General features: G+C 41.1%; 2 protein-coding genes across 2 annotated transcripts; both read right to left on the bottom strand.

The window, feature by feature from the left end:
• Positions 1–2,466: 2,466 nt before the first annotated feature.
• soul5l (heme-binding protein soul5, like) lies at positions 2,467–13,352 on the bottom strand (the record flags this gene model as incomplete). The annotated part of the gene is made up of 7 exons (XM_079263272.1): positions 2,467–3,016; positions 3,330–3,493; positions 4,047–4,186; positions 4,262–4,382; positions 4,488–4,569; positions 8,888–8,947; positions 13,339–13,352. 7 exons carry the CDS (start codon positions 13,350–13,352, stop codon positions 2,467–2,469), a joined length of 1,131 nt encoding a protein of 376 aa, XP_079119398.1.
• Positions 11,746–22,293, bottom strand: gpr108 (G protein-coupled receptor 108). Its single transcript, XM_079264905.1, has 18 exons — positions 21,957–22,293; positions 21,540–21,659; positions 19,575–19,625; positions 19,313–19,404; positions 19,148–19,218; positions 18,903–19,057; positions 18,751–18,813; positions 18,557–18,658; positions 18,339–18,475; positions 16,823–16,898; positions 16,662–16,735; positions 16,463–16,580; positions 16,241–16,371; positions 15,778–15,821; positions 15,634–15,683; positions 15,080–15,163; positions 14,588–14,709; positions 11,746–14,011 (listed from the first exon to the last, which is right to left on the bottom strand). The coding sequence occupies exons 1-18, from the start codon at positions 22,050–22,052 to the stop codon at positions 13,924–13,926; spliced, it is 1,674 nt and encodes a 557-aa protein (XP_079121031.1). The 5' UTR covers positions 22,053–22,293; the 3' UTR covers positions 11,746–13,923.
• Positions 22,294–22,345: the final 52 nt, after the last annotated feature.

The raw sequence follows: 22,345 nt of genomic DNA on the forward strand, positions 1-22,345 counted from the left end.
CTCTACTAAACCTAAGCACCGGGCTCAATGAGTAAACTATGAAAATGATTCATTGTTCAGACTGCTATCAGCAGCAACAGTCTGCCCATTTAGCTGAGGCGGTGGAGAACTCATCTTTAGGTTACAACATTGCAAATTAAATGTTTATCAATCTATCGTATAGCAACTGGTAGTCACATGTAATGCATCTTCTTTTGATATGGTTTTCTCTGCTGGCCATGACAGAAACATACAATTGAGGGATTCTGAAAAATGTAAAAGTTAGCATACTTACCTCCTTGTATAAAAAGTTCTCATATGTTAGACAGCCACTGTGTAAGAAAAGCTTGATAATGTTAACATTTTAGTTATATGACAGCACCAGATGGAAATATGACTTAATAACTGATCTGACCCTATCGCGCCCAAATACTGCTGGGATAGGTTCCTGCTCCCCCGCGACCCTTGATCAGCCTAAGTGGTATGGAAGGAATGAATGAACCGATCTGACCTCTACACATAAGTTCTTAGACTTCTTTTTTCTGTTTTTAAGAGTCCCGGGACAGTACTAAGATATGAAAATTTAAAAGTAAATGTTTGAAAAAGATTGTAATTGATTATTTTTAAACCAAGACTCTTCCTGTAATGGTTGAAGATCCTCAAGCCTGAGATAGGATGAGGATCTAAAGACCACCACTCGCAGCATATCAGCAATGTTAGTTATAAATATCAACTAAAGTAGACGGTGTGTGTGTGTCTGTTCTCTTCCACCTGACACCAACTGGAATTTTAAAGCCTTTAGCTGAAGAGGTAATGTACAAGTATTTGAAATAAAACTATAAGGACGATTATCTAGTCATAAAGTCCAAAAATACGAATAAAATAAAATAATGAGACTGAGAACATTTATATATCTTTGTTTTATTGCACCTTCAGAACATTCAGTATGCAGCTCTGTGATGATGCATTGTAGAGAAGGTCTTTTACTAACATATGCAGCTGTTATTGCATTGGGTTGATCACACGTGATTCTTTGGGATTTTTGCTGCAGCCCTTCTACTATTAAAACACAACTCGCAGAGCCAATCTAAGCCAAAACTTTAGCTGAAGAAACAACTATTTTCTTTAAACAAATACAGCAATAGGTTTGAGAATATTTTTCACATGGGACAGTATTAGGGCTGTGCACGTAATACACTTGTAATCTTTCTTTTGGAGACAATTGCAGTTTCATTCAACATTACTTTTTTCAAAAAATTGTATTTTCAAATTTAAAAAACAAACAAAAAATAAATACAAATAGGAAAAGCTGCTCATTACATTATTCTGCATCACTTCTAGTAGTCAAAATTTCCACCAGCAAAGATAACATTGAATTGATAAGTTTGAGGGGAGAACATGTTTAGATAAAAAAAAAAAGAATTAATGGTGTTCAATAATAAGAAATCCGAGCCTATACTCAAGAATATGAAAGCTTGAAAGTTGAATCACTAATGTCTTGCTTTTATTCTTTATAGAAATTAGAATATTTGTGTATTTTATTTATTGCAGCTGAAAACTGAAGGAACGTTGAATACTAAGCTGTCCTTGTAAGACAGTGTGTTATAACACCCCCTGTCATTGTTCATTTTTATCTCATTGCATTTAAGAGATTCACTAAACTGCCTCAAGAGTTTATTTTAAAGTACATTTAGCACATCATACACCAACAGTTAAACGTTTTTACTCCCCTCCTCATGAGAAAATGTGTCCAAACCTTTAACTGGTTGTATATAGCCAGTGTTTAGCACACACTTTGAAACACAGATACTGAGAATAAGTGAGCAAAAAACATTTGATCCAAAGTCTATTCGAAATGATAATTTGTTATGAGGGTTTAACATCGCAGCCAAGATCCCACTGAACATGCACATTGAACGTGATATTTACCAACATGTTGCTGTATAGTGCTGTGAAAACAACTGATGACGCTCAGAGGACGTTAAAGCTTGACAGGAAGTACCAAGAATAACTAAGTGTAGTGTCAAAATTCACATCAAGATACATCTCTACAGATATTATAGCCTACTGTGATTACTTCCAGCATTATATTTATCAGTTACACTCAGATCAAGTTCGATCACGTTTTGGCTTCAACTGCTGCTAAACATACATCTGTTCCTTTCTGCAGTGCTTGCTTCAAGAATCAATGTAATAATTTTGCATGTTAACTTTCAAACTAACACATAATCCTCACTTAGTTCTATGATGAAGCTGATTTGTAAAGCGACAAAGTGGAAAGCTGTATGTTTGGAGACACATTAATCTGCAGGAGCAAAGCTGTTAATAGAACATATGCAATATTCAGTGCCACAAGAGCCGGGGTGATACATGGAAATAGGGATTAAGGACAAAAATAACAACATGACCACCTATCGAGCATAATCCATGTCACCTACAGTGTTTGCTCTTTATTCAAATTCCATATTGGCATACTTGGAGTGGTTGCTAATGGGCGTCATCTGTATTAGCTTCAGCGTCATGCTCGGTTTGTGTGTCCACAGAGCCGTGGGTTGTGCTGTTCCATACACCAGCATCAGCCTGTGGCTCCAGCGATGGGCTCACAGAAGCAGGATCAGAGGAGTTGGTTGTTGGGTCAAGTGAACTCTGGGCAGAAGGGGGAGGCTGGCTGAAGGTGACCTCAGCGGGCAGGTCAGAAGGAAGACTAACTGGAGCATTAGATGGAGGAACAGACGGCGTGTCAGAAGGTAGCTGTGAAGAGGAATTGAGTGTTGCATTTGAGGACAGGTTAGAAGGAGTGAGTGCGGGCAAATCAGAAAGTGTGTATGGGAGAGGATGTGTATCAGAGAGGGTGTCTGGGAGAGAAGGCGAATCAGAGAGGGTGTCTGGGAGAGGTTCGGACAGAAAGTCTTTGGATAAGCCGGTTGGAGTCGGCCGGGGTGTGTGTGCAGGAGTTGGTTCCTGTGGGTCTGTGCAAACCAGCTCCCCTTGGGACACGTACCAAACTTCATTGTGCCTGTTCAACAGCTTCAAGGGACTAAAATGTGCACACAAATACATAAGGAGAGAACAACAGAGAGATGGAAACATCAGTTATTAGTATGTAAAAAGATGTCTGATCCAACCTGACTGATTTTATAAGGTTAGCCTATATAACATTTGAAATGAGTGAAACATGCATTTGGTGTTAAGTTTTGCTGTAAAGTAGATTTTGCATAATTAACACAGATTATAGCAGCCGTTTCCTCCTAAAATAACATTTCTCACTAGAATCTTCTTTGTGAGTAATTTGCAGGGAACAATAACAAAGTTAGAAACCACCAGAAAGAGTAAATAAATGCTTGTCACACCTGTCGTAGCCGACTCCATAGTGGTAACTGTGGTTGTAGGAAGCTCGCACCCTCTCCAGCTCTTTGGTCAGCAGGTGAGCATGAAGCCTGGACGTGACTGACAGCATCCAGCCCCCATAACTCCTCACATACACATCCATCTCTGGCATCTCAGTGAAATACAGCTGTGTGATCGGCATAGAAAAAACTTCAGCAGGCAGAAAGATACAGTAAATCACAGATAATGCTGCAGAGCAAGCAAGTGCAGAGCAGCAGGGCAGCACAGCATGAAAAACGCAACAAACAGATGGGGAAACATGGATACAAAAAAAAAAAATCAAAGACTGATTAAATTGAAGAACTTAATCAGTTTTTTTTTTAAATTTTTTTAATCATTGACATAAGAATTTAAGCTGCTGTCGTCCTACCGCTAATTTTGTACCAGGCATTATAAATGTAATTAATTAGTTTATTATCATTTATTTTCTCAAGTTATTTGTCTGAGTTTGCTTTGAACATTTATTTTTGTTCTGTAGAGTATGAGCAGACCTGCAGTCACTTGTACTTTATACTAACAATGCTCTCTATTGATCTCAAAGCAAAGATCTCTGATCAAACTGCACACAGATTATGACAGGCTAAACTGAGTTTGACCTCATCATAGGTAAGGGCAGCTTTCCATAGAAATCGCCATAGAAACTGCATCCCTCTCGCATTCCTCAGCAACATTCAGCTCACCTTGTCATTTGTGGGGGTGGGAGGCTTGTCCTGATAGGCTGCAGGCAGTGGGAAGTTAAGTGTGTAAATAGCTGGCTCCCACATCTTGGTTTCCTCGGGAATCCTAACAAGGACAGGTGCAGTCATATCCATCTGAACACCTATCCAAAGGAAACAGGGTTACGATAAACAAACATCACTCGGTCTAAATTCCCCCCTTTCTGTCCTGTCCTGACCTCCTTCGTTGGCTCCGGTGATGTACTGGAAAAGTCTCCTGAAAGCCATGGCTGCACCGACACCCATGAAATACGCTTCAGCATCCGTTGACACCCAGCGAGTTGGGCTGTAGTGTCGTACCTGAACGTGCAAATGCACACAAACAATTTAACACTGTGCGAAATAAAAGCTAAAATGGAAGAAAGAAAGCATTTTATTCCTGGGGGAGGGAGGTTGTACACTCACTTCATACTCATCTGTCTTGCAGACCAGCTCATATTCCAGACACTCCTTAGACTCTGTGCAGAAGCTGGTGTTGGTACTCGGTCTGTGATAAAGACAAAACATTTATTATTCATACTGTTCTCTACAAGTCTAGTTCAGAACCTCTGGGTTTTGCTGTAAGCAGGAAAACTAATACAGTATATATAAAACAATATATAAAACAAGGGCCGTGTACAGCAGCCCTGTGAGGCTTGAGTTAGTTCATATAATAGTTCAGAGGCAAGCTTCAAAGATTAGTTTATCAGATTAGGAAACTTCTTGTGTAAAATATTGTTTAAATTTGTTGCCAGGGCTTTGTCACATAACACAATGTAAATCAAAATTTGGCCTCTAACATTTCTAACAAACAAGCCCATCCATCCATCCATCCATCCATCTTCTGCCGCTTATCCGGGGTCGGGTCGCGGGGGCAGCAGCCTAAGCAGGGAAGCCCAGACTTCCCTCTCCCCAGCCACATTTGCCAACTCTGCGGGGGGGATCCCGAGGCGTTCCCAGGCCAGCCGAGAGATGTAATCCCTCCAGCGTGTCCTGGGTCTTCCCCGGGGTCTCCTCCCCGAGGGACGTGCCTGGAACACCTCACCAGGGAGGCGTCCAGGAGGCATCCTGACCAGATGCCCGAGCCACCTCAACTGGTTCCTCTCGATGCGAAGGAGCAGCGGCTCTACTCTGATCCCCTCCCGGATGACTGAGCTCCTCACCCTATCTCTAAGGGAGAGCCCGGCCACCCTGCGGAGGAAACTCATTTCAGCCGCCTGTATACGAGATCTCGTTCTTTCGGTCACGACCCACAGCTCATGACCATAGGTGAGGGTAGGAACGTAGATCGACTGATAAATCGAGAGCTTCGCCTTCTGGCTCAGCTCCTTCTTCACCACGACAGACCGGCGCAGAGCCCGCATTACTGCAGACGCCGCACCGATCCGTCTGTCGATCTCACGCTCCATCCTTCCCTCACTCGTGAACAAGACCCCGGGATATTTAAACTCCTCCACTTGAGGCAGGACCTGACTCCCGACCCGGAGAGGGCAATCCACCCTATTCCGGCTGAGGACCATGGTCTCAGATTTTCAGGTGCTGATTCTCATCCCAGCCGCTTCACACTCGGCTGCGAATCGCTCAAGCGAGAGCTGGAGATCACGACCAGACGAAGCCAACAGGACCACGTCATCTGCAAAAAGCAGGGACCCAATCCTGAGGCCACCAAGTCGGATCCCCTCAACCCCTCGGCTGCGCCTAGAAATTCTGTCCATATAAGCTATGAACAGAATCGGTGATAAAGGGCAGCCTTGGCGGAGTCCAACCCTCACCGGAAACGATTCCGACTTACTACCGGCAATGCGGACCAAGCTCTGACACCTGTCGTACAGGGACCGGACAGCTCGTACAAGGGGGTCCGGTACCCCATACTCCCGGAGTACCCCCCACAGGAGCCCCCGGGGGACACGGTCGAATGCCTTCTCCAGGTCCACAAAGCACATGTAGACTGGTTGGGCAAACTCCCATGCCCCCTCCAGGACCCCAGAGAGGGTATAGAGCTGGTCCACTGTTCCGCGACCAGGACGAAAACCACACTGCTCCTCCTCAATCCGGGATTCGACTATCCGGCGGACCCTCCTCTCCAGGACCCCTGAATAGACCTTACCAGGGAGGCTGAGGAGTGTGATTCCCCTGTAATTGGAACACACCCTCCGGTCCCCCTTCTTAAAAAGGGGGACCACTACCCCAGTCTGCCAATCCAGCGGTACTGCCCCCGATGTCCACGCGATGCTGCAGAGGCGTGTCAGCCAGGACAGCCCCACAGCATCCAGAGCCTTAAGGAACTCCGGGCGGATCTCATCCACCCCCGGGGCCTTGCCGCCAAGGAGCTTTTTGACCACCTCAGCGACTTCAGCCCCAGAGATAGGAGAGTCCACCCCTGAGTCCACCAGCTCTGCTCCCTCATGGGAAGCCGTGTTGGTAGGATTGAGGAGGTCTTCGAAGTATTCCCTCCACCGACCCACAACGTCCCGAGTTGAGGTCAGCAGCTCCCCATCTCCACTGTACACAGTATTGATGGAGCACTGCTTCCCCCCCCTGAGCCGCCGGATGGTGGACCAGAATCTCCTCGAAGCCGTCCGGAAGTCTTTCTCCATGGCCTCGCCGAACTCCTCCCATGCCCGAGTTTTTGCCTCGGCAATGGCCGAAGCCGCATGCCGCTTAGCCCGTCGGTACCCATCAGCTGCCTCCAGAGTCCCACAGGCCAAGAAGGCCCGATAGGACTCCTTCTTCAGCTTGACAGCATCCCTCACTGCTGGTGTCCACCAACGAGTCCTGGGATTACTGCCACGACAGGCACCAACGACCTTGCAGCCACAGCTCCGGCCGGCCGCCTCAGCAATAGAGGCACGGAACACAGCCCATTCGGACTCAATGTCCCCCGCCTCACCCGGGACATGTTCGAAGCTCTGCTGAAGGTGGGAGTTGAAGCTCGCTCTGACAGGGGACTCAGCCAGACGTTCCCAGCAGACCCTCACAACACGTTTGGGCCTGCCAGCTCTGACCGGCTTCCTCCCCCACCATCTGAGCCAACTCACCACCAGGTGGTGATCAGTTGACAGCTCCGCCCCCCTCTTCACCCGAGTGTCCAAGGCATGTGGCCGCAGGTCCGACGATACGACTACAAAGTCGATCATTGAACTGCGGCCCAGGGAATCCTGATGCCAGGTGTACATATGGACACTCTTATGCTGGAACATGGTGTTCGTTATAGACAATCCATGACGAGCACAGAAGTCCAATAACAAAACACCATTTGGGTTCAGAGGGGGGGGACCATGCCTCCCAATCACTCCCCTCCAGGTCTCACTGTCATTGCCCACGTGAGCAGTGAAGTCCCCCAGCAGAACAATGGAGTCCCCAGAAGGAGCACCCTCCAGCACTCCCTCCAAGGACCCCAGAAAGGGTGGGTACTCTGAACTGCTGTTCGGCGCATAAGCACAGACAACAGTCAGGACCCGTCCCCCCACCCAGAGGCGGAGGGAAACTACCCTTTCATCCATCGGGGTAAACCCCAACGTGCAGGCACCAAGCTGGGGGCTGATGAGAATGCCCACACCTGCTCGGCGCCTCTCACCATGAGCAACTCCAGAGTGGAAGAAGGTCCAGCCCCTCTCGAGGGTACTGGTTCCAGAGCCCAAGCCATGCGTCGAGGTGAGTCCAACTATATCTAGTCGGAACCGCTCAACCTCGCGCACAAGCTCAGGCTCCTTCCCCACCAGAGAGGTGACGTTCCACGTCCCTAGAGCCAGCTTCTGCAGCCGGGGATCGGACCGCCAGGGTCCCCGCCCCTTGCTGCCGCCAAGCTCACATTGCACCCGACCCCTACGGCTCCTCCCGCAGATGGTGAGCCCACGGGAGGTGGGGCCCATGTAACCCTTTCGGGCTGAGCCCGACGGGGCCCCATGGGCGAAGGCCCGGCCACCAGACGCTCGCTCTCGTACCCCGCCTCCAGGCCTGGCTCCAGAGGGGGGTCCCGGTAACCCGCGTCCGGGCAAGGGAACATTTATGCCCAGGTTTGTCATCGTCATAGGGGTCTATGAGCCGTGCTTGGTCTGGTCCCTCCCCTAGACACCTGTTTGCCATGGGTGACCCTACCAGGGGCATAAAGCCCCCAACAACATAGCTGCTAGGATCTTCGGGACGCACAAACCCCTCCACCACGATAAGGTGACGGCTCAGGGAGAGGCTCCACTCCTAAAAAGCATCAAACTCCCTTCCTGCCTTTTCACATTTTGTTTAGTCAAGATGATGAAAAGAAAGCATCTTATCTGAACGTGAAGTAAAACCAAATCATCCCTGTTGAAACTGGTTTTAAAGAATCTCAGTATCAACTATCAAATGATTACAGTTAGACTAGTTAGTTAGTTTGGACGGTGTTTCAACACTGAGGAGACAATGTTTAGTTACATGAGTCCATATAAATGATTTTCTAACAACCTTTCGAGTAATAATAGTGTCACTCTAGCTTCTCAGCAACTTGAACACTGAACAACATGTTACACAAGCCTGGTGTTCTGTTTAGCTGAGACATCTACAAACTGGCAGAGGACACAAATCTTCAATGCAGAAGGATGTTGCCATGTGCCTTGCTTATCAAAACTAACATTTTGTAACGATTTCATACCAAAGGCTCGCTTTCACTTCACTAAAAGGACAAAATTCTGTAGGGTAAAATAAAAAAAAAAAACATTCACGGTTTTATAAAGTAGCCAAAGTGATGTTTGTCTCAGATAAATGTATGGGTCTTTTGTTTTGTTTTTTCTTAATATCTGGTTTGGTTGCTTTAATTTGTCATAATTATCTATATCTGAAACAACACTTACCCAACACTGGCTTGAGATGAAGCCACAAGGGCCAAAACGACAAAGACTGAAATGAGAGTCCTGGAAAAAGGACACACAAGTCAAACGTGATTAATTAAACTTTTCTTTTTTTTTTTTTTTTTTTTTTTTTTTTTTTTTAAATCTGAAGATGAAAAGATAGTGAAAATGATGGAAGTATTGGCTATTTGTCGTCTGAAATCTGTGAAAACGTCAGGAGAGACATCCTGGCTGGCAGCCTGAAACTGTGCCAGTCTGCAGCACCCTGAGTCGGTACTGCAGGCATGAAACGGGACACGCTTTCCTGATGCCGGAGCGACGCACAGAGGTGAGAGGAGAACACATCTGCTGCATCATCAGCCTCCTTCTTTGCTAAATCAAAGGCGTTTTGAGGTCACAGAGGAACATGGCTGAAAATCTTATTGCATCCTTTTGACAGGAACATTTTGGAGCAATTTGACAAACATTCAGCCCAGCAAACAACAAAACACGTTTTCTTGTTTGTTTTTAAGGACTATTTCTTTTATTTAAAGGGGGTGAATTGTTCAAAATAAAATCGCACCTCACGAGGATCCCCACTTTTTTTTTTTAATTTTCATTTTTGCTCAGTGTAATAGCAGAACTCTAACCATAACCCACCAGCATGGAAAATAAACCAGAGTCATTCCTGCATGCTCAGCCGATAAAGAATTGAGTAAAAAAAAAAAAAAAAAAAAAAAAAAAAAAAAAAAAACTTTACATGAGTATCAGCATGAACAGAATACATTTTAAATCAAACTTAGCAGTAGATAACAGGCCATGAAAATGGATCATCATCCATATTTGTATTTTTAGATGAACTACTCACATTCTCGCGGCCCCGTGTGTGTGTGTTTCCACCTGCCAGGGGAGCGCAGGGCGGAGCAGATGATGGAGACTGCAGTGTGCAGCAGTCGGACGGGAGCCCGTGGATTTACTGCAGTGAGGAACTGAGACCAGGACCCGCCCACAGCCCACAGTCCACAGCAGGGGAGGGGGCGGCTGCCTAGCCCCAGACAAATGCACGTGCCTGCCAAAAATCCGCCATCACCTATGAAACAATAAGGTTAAACGATGCTTCACATCTGAACTTTTCTTAAGATATGCTCCATTGCAGTGGGTGTCAGATTACTACACACCTCTGGAAATGTAGCTACACGTATTGTACATTTATAATCATTTATCGTTTCATATTGTGAAATACTGGACTTTTCACTTTCAGACACCTGGGAATAAATGTTGCTGGTTTTACAGATCAATTGTGATTTCCAAGCTGCGATTAAAGTATTAACTATAAAACTGTTCAAACGTGTACATAAGAATAAAAAATGTAAATAAAACACAAAATAGGTCATTTTATAATGGTACATAGCTTATGTAATATTTTAAAGTAAAAATATCGCATATTTATTAACTTAATTTCTAGATGAGCCTGTAAACAAAATATTTGAGGAATTCATATAAATATTTCATAAAAATTTTTTTTTCACATCTCAAATATGTATAATCAAGTAGAATTAAAACAATTATGTAAATGTGTAACTGCAGCAAAATATTATCAAAACTTTATTTTTCTCCAAATATTTCAGATTGTTCATAACATTCTCTAAAATGATACTTTTCATTAAATATTAACATTTTGATCATATATACTAAAACAAAGAGAAAATGCTAAGTTTTAACTATTTAGAAGTTATCATGCTGTTACTTTATTGGTTGTGATGCATGTTTCCCCTGAACTGAAATGTAAATTATGGCTGAGCCTTACTGCAGATTGATGAGCCCCCCAAATTTTTTGCTCTACTAAATGGTAGAGCAGGCCGTTAACGGGTTATAATTAATCTGAAGTACATACATATGTGATGCTGTGTAGGCTGATGTAAATAAAAGCAAAATGCTATTATTTGCAAATCACACAAACCAATATTTTATTCAAAATATGACAGAAAACATTAAGTGCTGACAAGGAAACACTTTTCGCAAAGTTAATTGCAATAACATGTTTTAAACCAAAGTCACAGCAGGGCCATTCTCTCCACCACACCCCCTTTTCTTTTTTACAGCTCTCTATGAAGGTGTGGGAACTGAAGAGACAAATTGGACCTTTTGGAAACGAAACTTTGTCCCATTATTGTCTGTTTAACAATTCTGGGTCTTCTTACAGATATTTGCCTTTCATGGTCCTCCAAACGTTTAGGTTCTGGACTACAGGCACCCAGTCAAGCACAGATTTCTACAAAAAGAACAAAAAAAAAACAACTAATTGATGCAGAATGGGGTTCAACCATGTCTTGCTGAAATATTCAAAGCAATCTCTGATTTTGGATATGAACAAATGGTTTTCCAAACCTGTGTAAATCTTCATGACGGATGGATGTACAACTCAGTAGTTCTATGGACTTCAACACCAGAAATTCCAAGTGTGTACCAGTTCATCTTGCCAAAGAGCCATTTTCCACTTTGCTTCTGTCAATGCGTCCAAGTCTATGTAGTAGTTTTTGTGACAGAATGAGTTTAATGCAGCACCATGCAAGGACCTGAAGATCATAGGCTTTCAACACTGATTTTAAGCTACCGAATATTTGATGCTCCAAAAGATGTCTGAATGTTTGGAAAAGACCATTTACTGCATGGAAAATTCAGTCTTGGGATTTCGTACTCTCATAAACATCACCCTGAAATTGCTCCCTAGTTTATGGATGCAGGGCTGAACATCTGTCCATCTTAATTATGAGTCCTCCTCAAGGTGCTTTTTTTTTTTTTTTTTTTTTTTTTTTTTTTTTTAAAAAGCCATTATTTTCATTCACCATGAAATTGCAAGTCAGCTCACTTTCAACAATAGATGTGCTGTGAATAAAACAACTGGTTAATGACTTATATAATCTTCAGTGCCCTACCTTTTACACAATCCGACTGTGGTTGTATTGTAATATTATATACAACAATCATGGAAAGAAAATTAAACTCTCATTTCCAATAGGATTCTGTATAATGAGAATGTCCTTTACAGTCCTGAATCCACATGGAGAATGGTTGAATCTGAATGTTACGTTATTTACATACAAGTTGTCTTGAAAAGTGCGTCCCACCTCACTCTTGTCATTGATAAGTGACAAATCGGTGACTGCAAGTGGCAAATTACTTTTTAGCGATTAAACAGAAAACCTTCCACAGACACCAAGTTGAAAAGCATTTACCAGGCAGAGAGGAGACCAAGTCAGGTGCTGTTAGGCTCACCTGCTTTAATGCTGACCAGATTTCTTTTACATAGTCTGTCTTTTTACTCAAATACGTCTATTAAAAAGGTCAGAGATTCAACGCTTTGAACTGGGAGAATTTTACATCAGCTAAAGGTCATCCTGAGGAATTCCACTTGAATTATTGTGCACACAGTGTAGCTTATATACATAAGTGTGATCTGAGACCTTTCCAGAACTCCAGCTTTATTGTGACATTTCATACAAACATCAAACATCTTTTTATAATTAGCAAAAAAAAACAAACAAAAAACAAAAAAAAACAACAAAAAAAAAAAAGAAAAAGAAGAAACTCTTACCAACCTGAAGTCAATACAAACTGACTGTTCACTCCTCACCCAGGTACTGAACACTCAGTGTCTGGAGAAATGTTAACTGTGTGTAAACACTGTGCTGTTCTGCCCTCTCTGGACACGGGTGATTAAATCTCATAACCTTTTATTTTTTCCCCTCACCAGCATCTATTAAAAGAAATCAAAAGGTATCTCACTGAAATTCAACTGTCATCACCGTCTGAAACACTAGAAAATCCTTTCAAGTGTTACGCACCTCTTTTTTTGGATCCAGTATTATTTACAAATGGCAATCTACCTGCCTGGCTGCACACATCTGCCATCAACCAAGAAGTCATTAATAATTAATCAAATAAGCTTCACATCAAGAGCAAAACAGTAAAACCAAAAGCAGGTAAATTAAAAATATCCATTAGGTCACTTCTCAGTTGGGGAGGGCACGGGCAGGCCAAAAGGAAAACAAGGCTATCACACAATCAGTCATTGATCACTTCAGAGCCTGATCCAGAGCCAACAAGAGGTCCACAGGCCACCATGTGGGCTCATTTCACAGAGATGTCAATTGTCCTCAACCACTAAAGCACTAAATTACAGCAGCGGTCCAAAATGACAGATTGGATTGAGAACCTATCCTTTCAATATAGACAATAGTAAAATAAAACCACTCATATATGCAATAAGTCAATATATTGAAATATACAACCTCTGACATCTATATATTTCAATATACAAATCAAATATGTAAGAGAAAGAAATTTAAGTGTGTGGTGATGATGTGTAATTATTAACCCTTGAATAGTGAGACTGAAATGGCTGTTGCCGAAATATTCAGAATATTAATTGGTTTTTATTAAGTAAAATTTAAATACAGTGACAAGCCGCCTACCTGAGTATGGCCATCTTCCCCAAAAGGAAAAATCTGTTTTTAATATCCTGCGATGCCTCTCTCTCTCTCTCTCTCTCTCTCTCTCTCTCTCTCTCTCTCTCTCTCACACACACACACACACATACACACACACACACACACACACACACACACACACACACACACATCCCAAGTCACACATGGAAAGGTATAGCTAGTAGGCTTGCAGAAGTACCTTTTTAAATAGCTGATATAAACACACTCAAAAGCAAGTCTTTCTAAAATAAAAATTATCTTTGGAGACAAACAGAGAAATGAAAACGATTAAGGATATCCAAGCTCCTCTCCATATTTCCACCCGTTCAAGTGGGCAGCGCCTCAGGAAATTTTTCAGTTTCTGGGTGGAGTGTTCCAAGTAAATGGAGAATGTCCAACATATGGTTTTTTTTTTTCTTTTTTGCATAGTCAGACAGTGGGCACAACCACTGAAAGAGTTTCGCAGGAGAGTTGTCAGTGGAAGTAGGGAGCCTTGGTCCATGTGTACCCCTTAGCACTGGCTGACCTGGGGGTGCTTCGTTGGTCTGTAACGAAGATACAACTTCCTGCTCACAAGGTGGGCTCTTTCTGGCGCTCCCGTCCATTAGAAGTCTTCTTCACTTTAGAAATACCCTCAAGTGCACCTGACTCAGTCACCCTGAACAAAGATGGACAAACAGAGACAAGAGACTATCGTCTTAATATTTTAAACTGAAATCAGGATTTAATAATTCCCATTTCATAACTGCCTGGTGACGCAGCACATATATGCACTGGATAGATTTTTTTTGTGCTTCTTAGCAAAAAAAAAACAGAAAACATGATATTTATAAGACTACAAAAAAAATACTACAAAATGAAAGCTTTTGCAGCAAACTTGTAAAGAACATTCAGGACATTGTCTCTAAGTAAACTGATGTACTAAACCCAGAATTAAAACTGAATATTTACATATATATTTAAGCATTTAATCATACAAAAAGATTGATTCACTTTCGATAGCAATCACATCTCCGCGCTTAAGTCTGATTTCAGATCTGTTTTTAAGAGGAACAGGATCCAAAAGTTTATTCAACATTATTGGGAGAAACTAATATTTGCAACAATGGCTTAAGTAAATACTCTACTTTTAAGAATAAGGAAATGTGATGATGTTTTAGGTTATATGTATGCAGAGAGGAGAAAGTAGAATTTAAAGGGTTAAATGAGGCTGTAGACAGATGTGCATGCTTACACTTCATCCATCTCTACGTCCTCTTCGTCCTGGGGAAGCTGGAGGTAGGGGTTGTTGGAAGCTGGTCGGAACTTGTAGCCCGTCAACACAAAAAATATCAAAGTAGACACCTCCACCAGAAACTGAGGAAACAGCAAGTGCATACATTTTAATCCAGCCAAACTGATCTAAAAAAATAAAAAAAATAAAAAATTTAACAGGAACCATCAAAGTTTTTTTTTTTTTTGCTTTAAAATAAAATCCTGATTACTTCTGATGATTTTTTTTATCATATATAAATCAGCTGCTGAGATAATCAGGAATGACATTCATAATCAATAAGTATAGGACTTAAAAGAAATTATGTTGCTTTAAGAATGATGGTGACATGCATGATAAAATATTGCTTAGTCATTGTTGATTCAGTCAGCTCCAGAATGTCTTTTGCGACCTTCTAGGAAAAAGTCCTCTGCAGTGAAGTCACATTGTTATCGTACACCGCTGCTGTCTTACCTCGTAGCACCACTGCCACTGGAAAGGCATGGTAATCTTGAGCAGAATAGCTATGATCCTTGTAAAGTAGATGTAGCACACAATCTAAAATGACAAAAACAAAACAAAACCAAATTAAGTACACAACCATAATTTTTTTTTTTCAAGCAAGGCCATTTTTAATCTACAATAAAATATTTTGACTAAAATCAAGTTAAATGTTAGTCAACCCTGCTCTGCAGTGAAGTATAAAGTTCACACTTTCCAAACTGTTAGAAAGTATAAAGAGTCACAACAAAAGCTTTGTTTTGTGCTCTGCAGCCAAGATGGCTGGATAAAAAGCCAGGAGAGGCTTTGCCAAATGCAGTGACTCAGTATAATCCCCTTAGCTGGATGAGAATTAAGACACGAAAATAAAGAAATAAAATGATTAAATAGGTCGAAGCAATCAGCAAAACCACTGACTAGATTATTGTTAAACACCTTGTCTATACTCATCTGGCAGTTTCTGCTCAACAGGAATATAATAGTCATATTTGATGAGGAGACAAATACACAACTCCAGTCTTTCTCACCATCACATAATAATGCCGGAAGAGCTTCAGCTTCTCCAAATTCATGGCAGCTGCAATAAACACAGACCACAATTAGTATTTACGTAACCAACAACAGTTCATATAACCTTGTTGATGTTAGCAAACATCCAAATTGTTTAATACCTTTGCCATCAGTGCTAGAAGCCTCCTGTAGGTGCCGGATTGACCTGTGAGATAGTTATGTTTGGCAATAAAAAAAATATTCAATATTATGATTAAATTATGGCTAATGGTGCTTATTAAGCTCATTTGTGAAAACGTAAAAGAATTACTGTTGTGTTAGGCTTAATACTTCAGGAACTTATTCAATGGCTCGACTTCTCTTTGTCTGGCTGGAAGAACCAGTCCAGCTTCCCATTACACCTGAAATCTAGCATTACCTTCAGTCTCCTCGTCATCTTAATCTTTCAGTAGACTCTCAATAAATTCAATTGACTTTGTCTCAATAAGAAGGCACAGAAAAGAAGGAACATTTCTTATTCTAAATATCCTGTCTTGAAACAGATAAGGCCCTAACAAGTGGACAAGTCTTAAATGAATAAACTGCAACTGATAAGAGCTTCGACAGACTAAGCACGCATCCTACCAGACAACAGGGAAGAGGATGGCACCGCAGCAGATCAGGTCGACCAGAAATAGGATCTCCTTCCACAGATAGTATTCACTGGAGCCCTCCTCTGTGGACTCAATGATAATGTAGGCAACATTAGCCAGAACCTGGAAGATTACAGAAGAGGAAACCATCAAAAAATACATTCTCGCAGACAAATTAAACACAGAGGCTTCATACATACATACAGTACTGTACCTGCAGTGGAATAACTATCATGAAAATCTTCTTCTCCTTATCAGACAGTATGTACTTGACAAAAGCCCAGCCAGTGCCAATCAGTGCCAGTGTGATGAAGAGGAGCGCTCCCTTCAGCCTGGTTAGTATATGTAAACAAATGTGTAAAAATCCAACGGAAAATAGATTACTGAACTTACTGTACAAAACCTGTACTTACAGATGTGTTATGTAATACATGACAGCCCAAGCTTCAATTGGATGCCCCTCAGTGTTGATAAAGTGATAATTGATCTAGTGAAGAAAGAAAGTACTTAAGTCAGACCAAGACATGATGCATAAAGCTGGGTGTTATGTGCACTGTGGTGATGAGGGTCTTACACTATGAAAAACCAAGGATGTGGACTTGGTGAATGCCAGAGCAGCCATCAGCCAGTGGATCTTAAACACGCTGTATCTGTAACAATTTCAGGGGTTAGGATGTTTATATAGTTTTAAATAAACACAGACCTCACATATTTTTTGTCAGCTGTGATGCAGCTTCTTCTTCATTCAGTGACTTAGTGAAACAGACTGTGGTGCAGAAGGTGACCACACTTTCTTAATCCATTTAGCTGCTGCAGAATTTTAGAGTATGCCCATTTTATGATCATGAGTGTGTGATAATGTGTGAACATGAGAAGACTCAATTTGTTTGAAGTGAGAGGCAGACAGGGTTAGAGTCTTGCACAGAAAGTAACTGATGTTTGTTGAAGTTGCTCAATTTTATGCTAGGTCCTTAGAAAAGATAAATCTAAAATTATTTTAGCCTCCTTATTGAAAGAGACTCATCTGACTGATATATGTAAATTAAATATAGATTTCTGTAAAAGACAATGGCTATGGTTACATGAGTTTTTTTTTTTTTAAAACTCTGAATGAAATAATTTGGAATTAAATCATTCGGAATTAACGTATTCTCCAACAAGTTTACATGAAAATAATTATTCCGAATGGAGGTTTACATGAAACACGTCCTTACTTAATTCCTCTTTAGAGCAGCGGGTTGGGAAGAGTTCTGATTTGACAGGGGGTGCATGTGACGTATGACGTAAACCGGAAATAAACAAAGGTGGCTCCCTGCTTCTCGTCTTTTCAGTCCTAACTTGTAAAAACTACATAATAAGTACCAGTACTATTTTTATTATAAATTTGAAGTACCACCTCAACACGAGCATACTACTTCACTCTTTGCAGCAACTGAGAAGAAGAAGAAATAAAAGACAGTCCACTGAACACGGGAAGCAAAACAACGTGCGTCATTGGGACAGGACAAGGTAACGAGCATGCACAGAACGACCGGAATTAATTTAGAGCAAATGAAGGTTTACATGACAGAAGGATTAAATAGTTCGGAATTAAAATGCGAATAAACCAGCCACTTACATCAGAATTAAGTTTAATTCCAAATAGAAATTTGCATTAGAAATTAAGTGTTTACATGGTCATTTTTCATCAGTTTAAAACGGAATTAACTTTTATTATAATTAAACAGGAATTAAAACTCCCATGTAAATGTAGCATTGAGACTTAATGGCTGGAAAGCTGCAACTTCATCAAAAATTTAATGCTAGTGGGTAACATAAAAAATATCTGCCTGGTTCTTTAAACATGAAGTTGTAAACTGTGCAATTGTAAGCAGAGTAATACGCAGTCAGTAACTCAAGAAACACAATGCAACATCTTAATCTTGCTACAAAGACATGTTGTAATAACCTTGCAGAAAGAAATGACTCTGTAAATTACCCAAACGCACAAACACTGAAAGATGATGAGGCATTCTTAAACAAGGACGTTTTATGACTCTGCAGCCCAAAGTAATAAACATTCATGTCAGTGTGCCTGTGTGAACATTTACCTGTGTTTCATGAGTGTGTACACCCAAACCATGGCAGCAGTGAAGAAAACACCAGCCATGAAAATGTAAAGGCGAGACAAAGGAATCTCTGCTGCAGACAAATAGTTCTTTCCCGGATTTTCTTCTGTAACTTCCACCTGTGGGGGTGTCATTCACATTAATGCATACACACACACACACTTGAACAAAGTTGTAATAAACTAATGAAGTCAACTCACTTTGAACGAGTAAGGCAGTTTGATTCCAGGTACCCTGTTCTGACAGTAGTGGAACTTCAGGCTGTACAGACCCTGCGCCTTCAAGCCGACCACAATGTCAAACTGTGCAGGAGAGAGAAAATATTTTGGACGTTAGTATACTCAATCAAATACTGCATTACATCACATATAATAGAAAAGTACTTTGCACTTACACTGAAATTGTAGGAGCCATTAATTTTGTCCAGGGCCAAAGTCAGTTGGGTAGGCTTGTCCAGCTACAGGAAAATGAATTTCTTTGTTTAGCTGAGGCACTTATTTCATGAACAGACCAAACACACACACATAGACACAAAAGCAAGCTTACATGGAATACATTTCCCTCAGCTTTCTTAGATTCTGCATCAGGATTTAACTCCGCCTCTTTCTTCTGATCCAAGGGCACGTTTCCATTTTCCTTTGTTTTTGGCTCACCCACAGAGGAATCAGCTTTTGGAGCACTCTCTCTGGCCTTCCTCTGACCTAGAGAACCAGTTAAATCCATTTAGTAGGATGCTATTCTTTATACAGCAGTATATTTTGAAGATGTGTCAAGTGTGAAACAATGCTGACCTTTACTTGGTTCTGGCTTGATCTTGGCTATCAAAGTGTTGTCTTGGACTCCCATAGATTTCACAAAAACACTACACAAAAATAAATAATTCAGTCAAACTTGACAAAAATGCATCAGATTATTGTAATAAATATCAAAACATGCTGATACTGAAATCTACACACCTGTGGCTGTATATGTCAATAAGAAAAAGAATAAGAGGCTCGTCATTGGTTGGCTTTGCCAGAGAGAGTGGACATGCTTCTGTCTCCTCTGCCTAGAAGGAAAACAGCCACCAGTCAAACCTCTGAACATGTCTAACCAAAGTGTTCGAAAGTAAGAGCATTACACCAAATAACACACTAAAAATGTCAAGAAGCAGCATAATAGCATATCCAACATTTAAAAACACTGAAAAAACAAATATTTACAATGTAAAGTACTTACTGTGTAGGACAAGACGCCATTAACACGTGATCTGGACAAGCTGAAACCAACCTAAACAAAATGTAAATGTTGACAGTGAGTTTAAAGCCACAGTTCAGACACAATGCAAATGACTCTTTCAAATCTCTACATCCAATAAATAACCACAAACTAAAATAACTTTAGTTGGGTTAAAAACTGTCAGAACAGAAAGTTAGCTCTATCGTTTTAAACTGCACTTAGAGCTGGGGTAGGCAATGTTGGAGAGCTAGCAAGATTTTAAAGGGGCACCCTGTCTTGGCTCCTACACCTCTGGTTTTACTCCTTGCATGATCCAAGGCTTTTTCTTTTTCTTTTTTTTTTTATAATAAATTAACAACTCCATTTCAGTCCAAATGTTTGGATTGGTCAGAGATTTTTAGGTAAAAATGACAGATTAAATGTCAGAAGTGCAGATATGAGCAGTTATGTATTAGTGTGGGTACATTGCTGGATTTTTGTTTTTCTACTCCTTCTTTTCTTACTATTTTAGTGGACACAAGGATATCTAAACCTTGCTCTACTTGCGAGGAAAGTTCACACCATGCTGGCATCCAGCGCAGCCAGTGAACGATTTTTACTGTTGATGCTTTTGTGATTCAAGAAAAGAGAACACAGTTGAAACCAGGGATGGTGGATAATATCTTGTTTCCACCGCAATCTCCCAATCACGTGAATAAAGCCCAAAAGGGGGGCAATAACAGACTATCAGGAGGAAGTCAAGTGGTTCAGTGCAATATCATGCCAGTGAAAATAAATAAATAAATCAAGAGCAGGTTCCGCTTAAAATAAAATCTTTTATTATACCTAATGTGTGGCTGTCTTTTCCTCTTCTTTTTTTATTTTAAATGAAAACAAGAACAAACTTTAAGTGCAGGTTGAAGGTCTGAAGAATAACAAGTCACAATAAATAATCAGTTTGTACCACCAAGTGGAGCCTCTGAAAGTGACCCCTTTTCATATCTATTCAATTAGTCCAAAACACATTGTTTAACTCAGGGTACTGCCTCACTCCTAGTGGGAAGTCGTTCTTTACAAAGTCATTGTTTTTTGGGTTTTTTTGTTCTGAGTGGACCCTGGATATGTGTCACACTATTACCATCCATCTAAACAAACAGATTTAATTTGAGGTGCTTAAGTTCTCACAACTGAATATCTAAAGTTATCTATCTATCTAAAGTTCCTATCTTTCTTACCTTTTTATATCATACCTGTGCAGACAAATTGGTATATTTTTCTTATTCACCCTTTAAAGATATTCAACGACTCACTGTCCCCATCAAACATTTCTCTGTGTTGATCTGTTTTAGTTTTTTAGGAGGCTGAAGTAGAAATCCCACTGCAGGACAGGTCCAGGGCATTTTTCGCTGTCTGGTCCGTTGTGGTGTCACAGAAACATTTTGATCAACATCTGTTTAAGGGTTATTTGAATGAATGGCCAAACTCTGAGCCATCTTCCAGTCTCAAGTGTTGGTTTGAATTCTGAAGGAATATCACTGCTTTCATTTTTATTATACACCAATATTTACAGGAAAGATGCTGTGCTTGTCTTCTATGTAATCCAATTAAAACAACTGTTCAGCCATAAATCTTAATTTGTGAAGCCTGAATTGATCACATTTTGTTGACAGTGTAATAAAGCCAGTTATCTTGTTAACTGTCTTTGGTTGGGGCGATTCCTTACTGGTTAATATCAACTAGTGTCTCTTAAAGGTCACATTCCTGGAAATCTAACTAAACAGTGATCAGTATTATGTAGCCTGGTACATCAACACCTGTGGCAACAGAAAAGTTATCTATACATTTAGAAAATATAGCATTTCTTTGAGGCTGTGGTTTCTGTGTGAACATACTTGTCTATTACTTTTAAATACGAAAGGAGCACAAATAGGACCCCTAAAACTTACTATAATAAACACAGAAGCACAAAAAACAGGCATTTGTTACCGGATAAGTGCTGTAGTTGACCAGTTTTTCAGTGAGCCACAGGGAAGACAGGTTCACATTCAAAGTCCCATTAGCATAGAAACCAAAGTTGTTGAGGTCGACGGCAAACCGCGTTTCATTCTGAGAAGATAAACAAGAACAGAGACATTTTTTGTTTGGTTAAACATCGACCTGCAACTCAGGTGCAAGAGCAAATAACCACGGCTTACTCCGTATGTTTTAGCCAACGTGTCTCTTTAGACCAGCAAAACGTTGAAAAGGTTAAAACAACATAACACATTTCTGACCAACTTTATGTGACCAAAGAGAATCAAGTCATCAGCTAGCTAGTAAAATACCGTCCGGATGCGCAATAAACTTCAACGTGATAGCTGCCTCGCCAAAGGTGACACAGCTGCTACATTTGTGCTTACTTACCTTCAAAGTGAGCTGATGTATCCTTGCGTTGCACACAGACAGCAGCAAACTGAGTAGAAATCCTACATCACAACAGTATTTGTGTATCAGGGCCATAATCAAACTTGCTAACGGTGTCTACCTGGCTAAATTAGCAATCCACAATCCAGCCAGAAGACTAAATAACAAGCTGGCTAACGAGCTTCGCTACTTGTTCTTCAATTACAGGGTCGTTTCGCAATTTAAAAACGTATAAAAATTCAATTTCGTAGTCAATTGCTGAATTATAATTATATTCTGCTATTCTTTTGTGCTTTCTTCGAGCAACATAACAGCTAGCTTGTTAGCGATGGCTCGATCTTACTTCCTCGTCATGATTCACGAGGAGAGCATTGAACAAGGCTCGGACA

The sequence above is a fragment of the Telmatherina bonti genome (genome assembly GCF_933228915.1).
Source record: "Telmatherina bonti genome assembly, chromosome: 3".
Lineage (NCBI taxonomy): Eukaryota > Metazoa > Chordata > Actinopteri > Atheriniformes > Telmatherinidae > Telmatherina > Telmatherina bonti.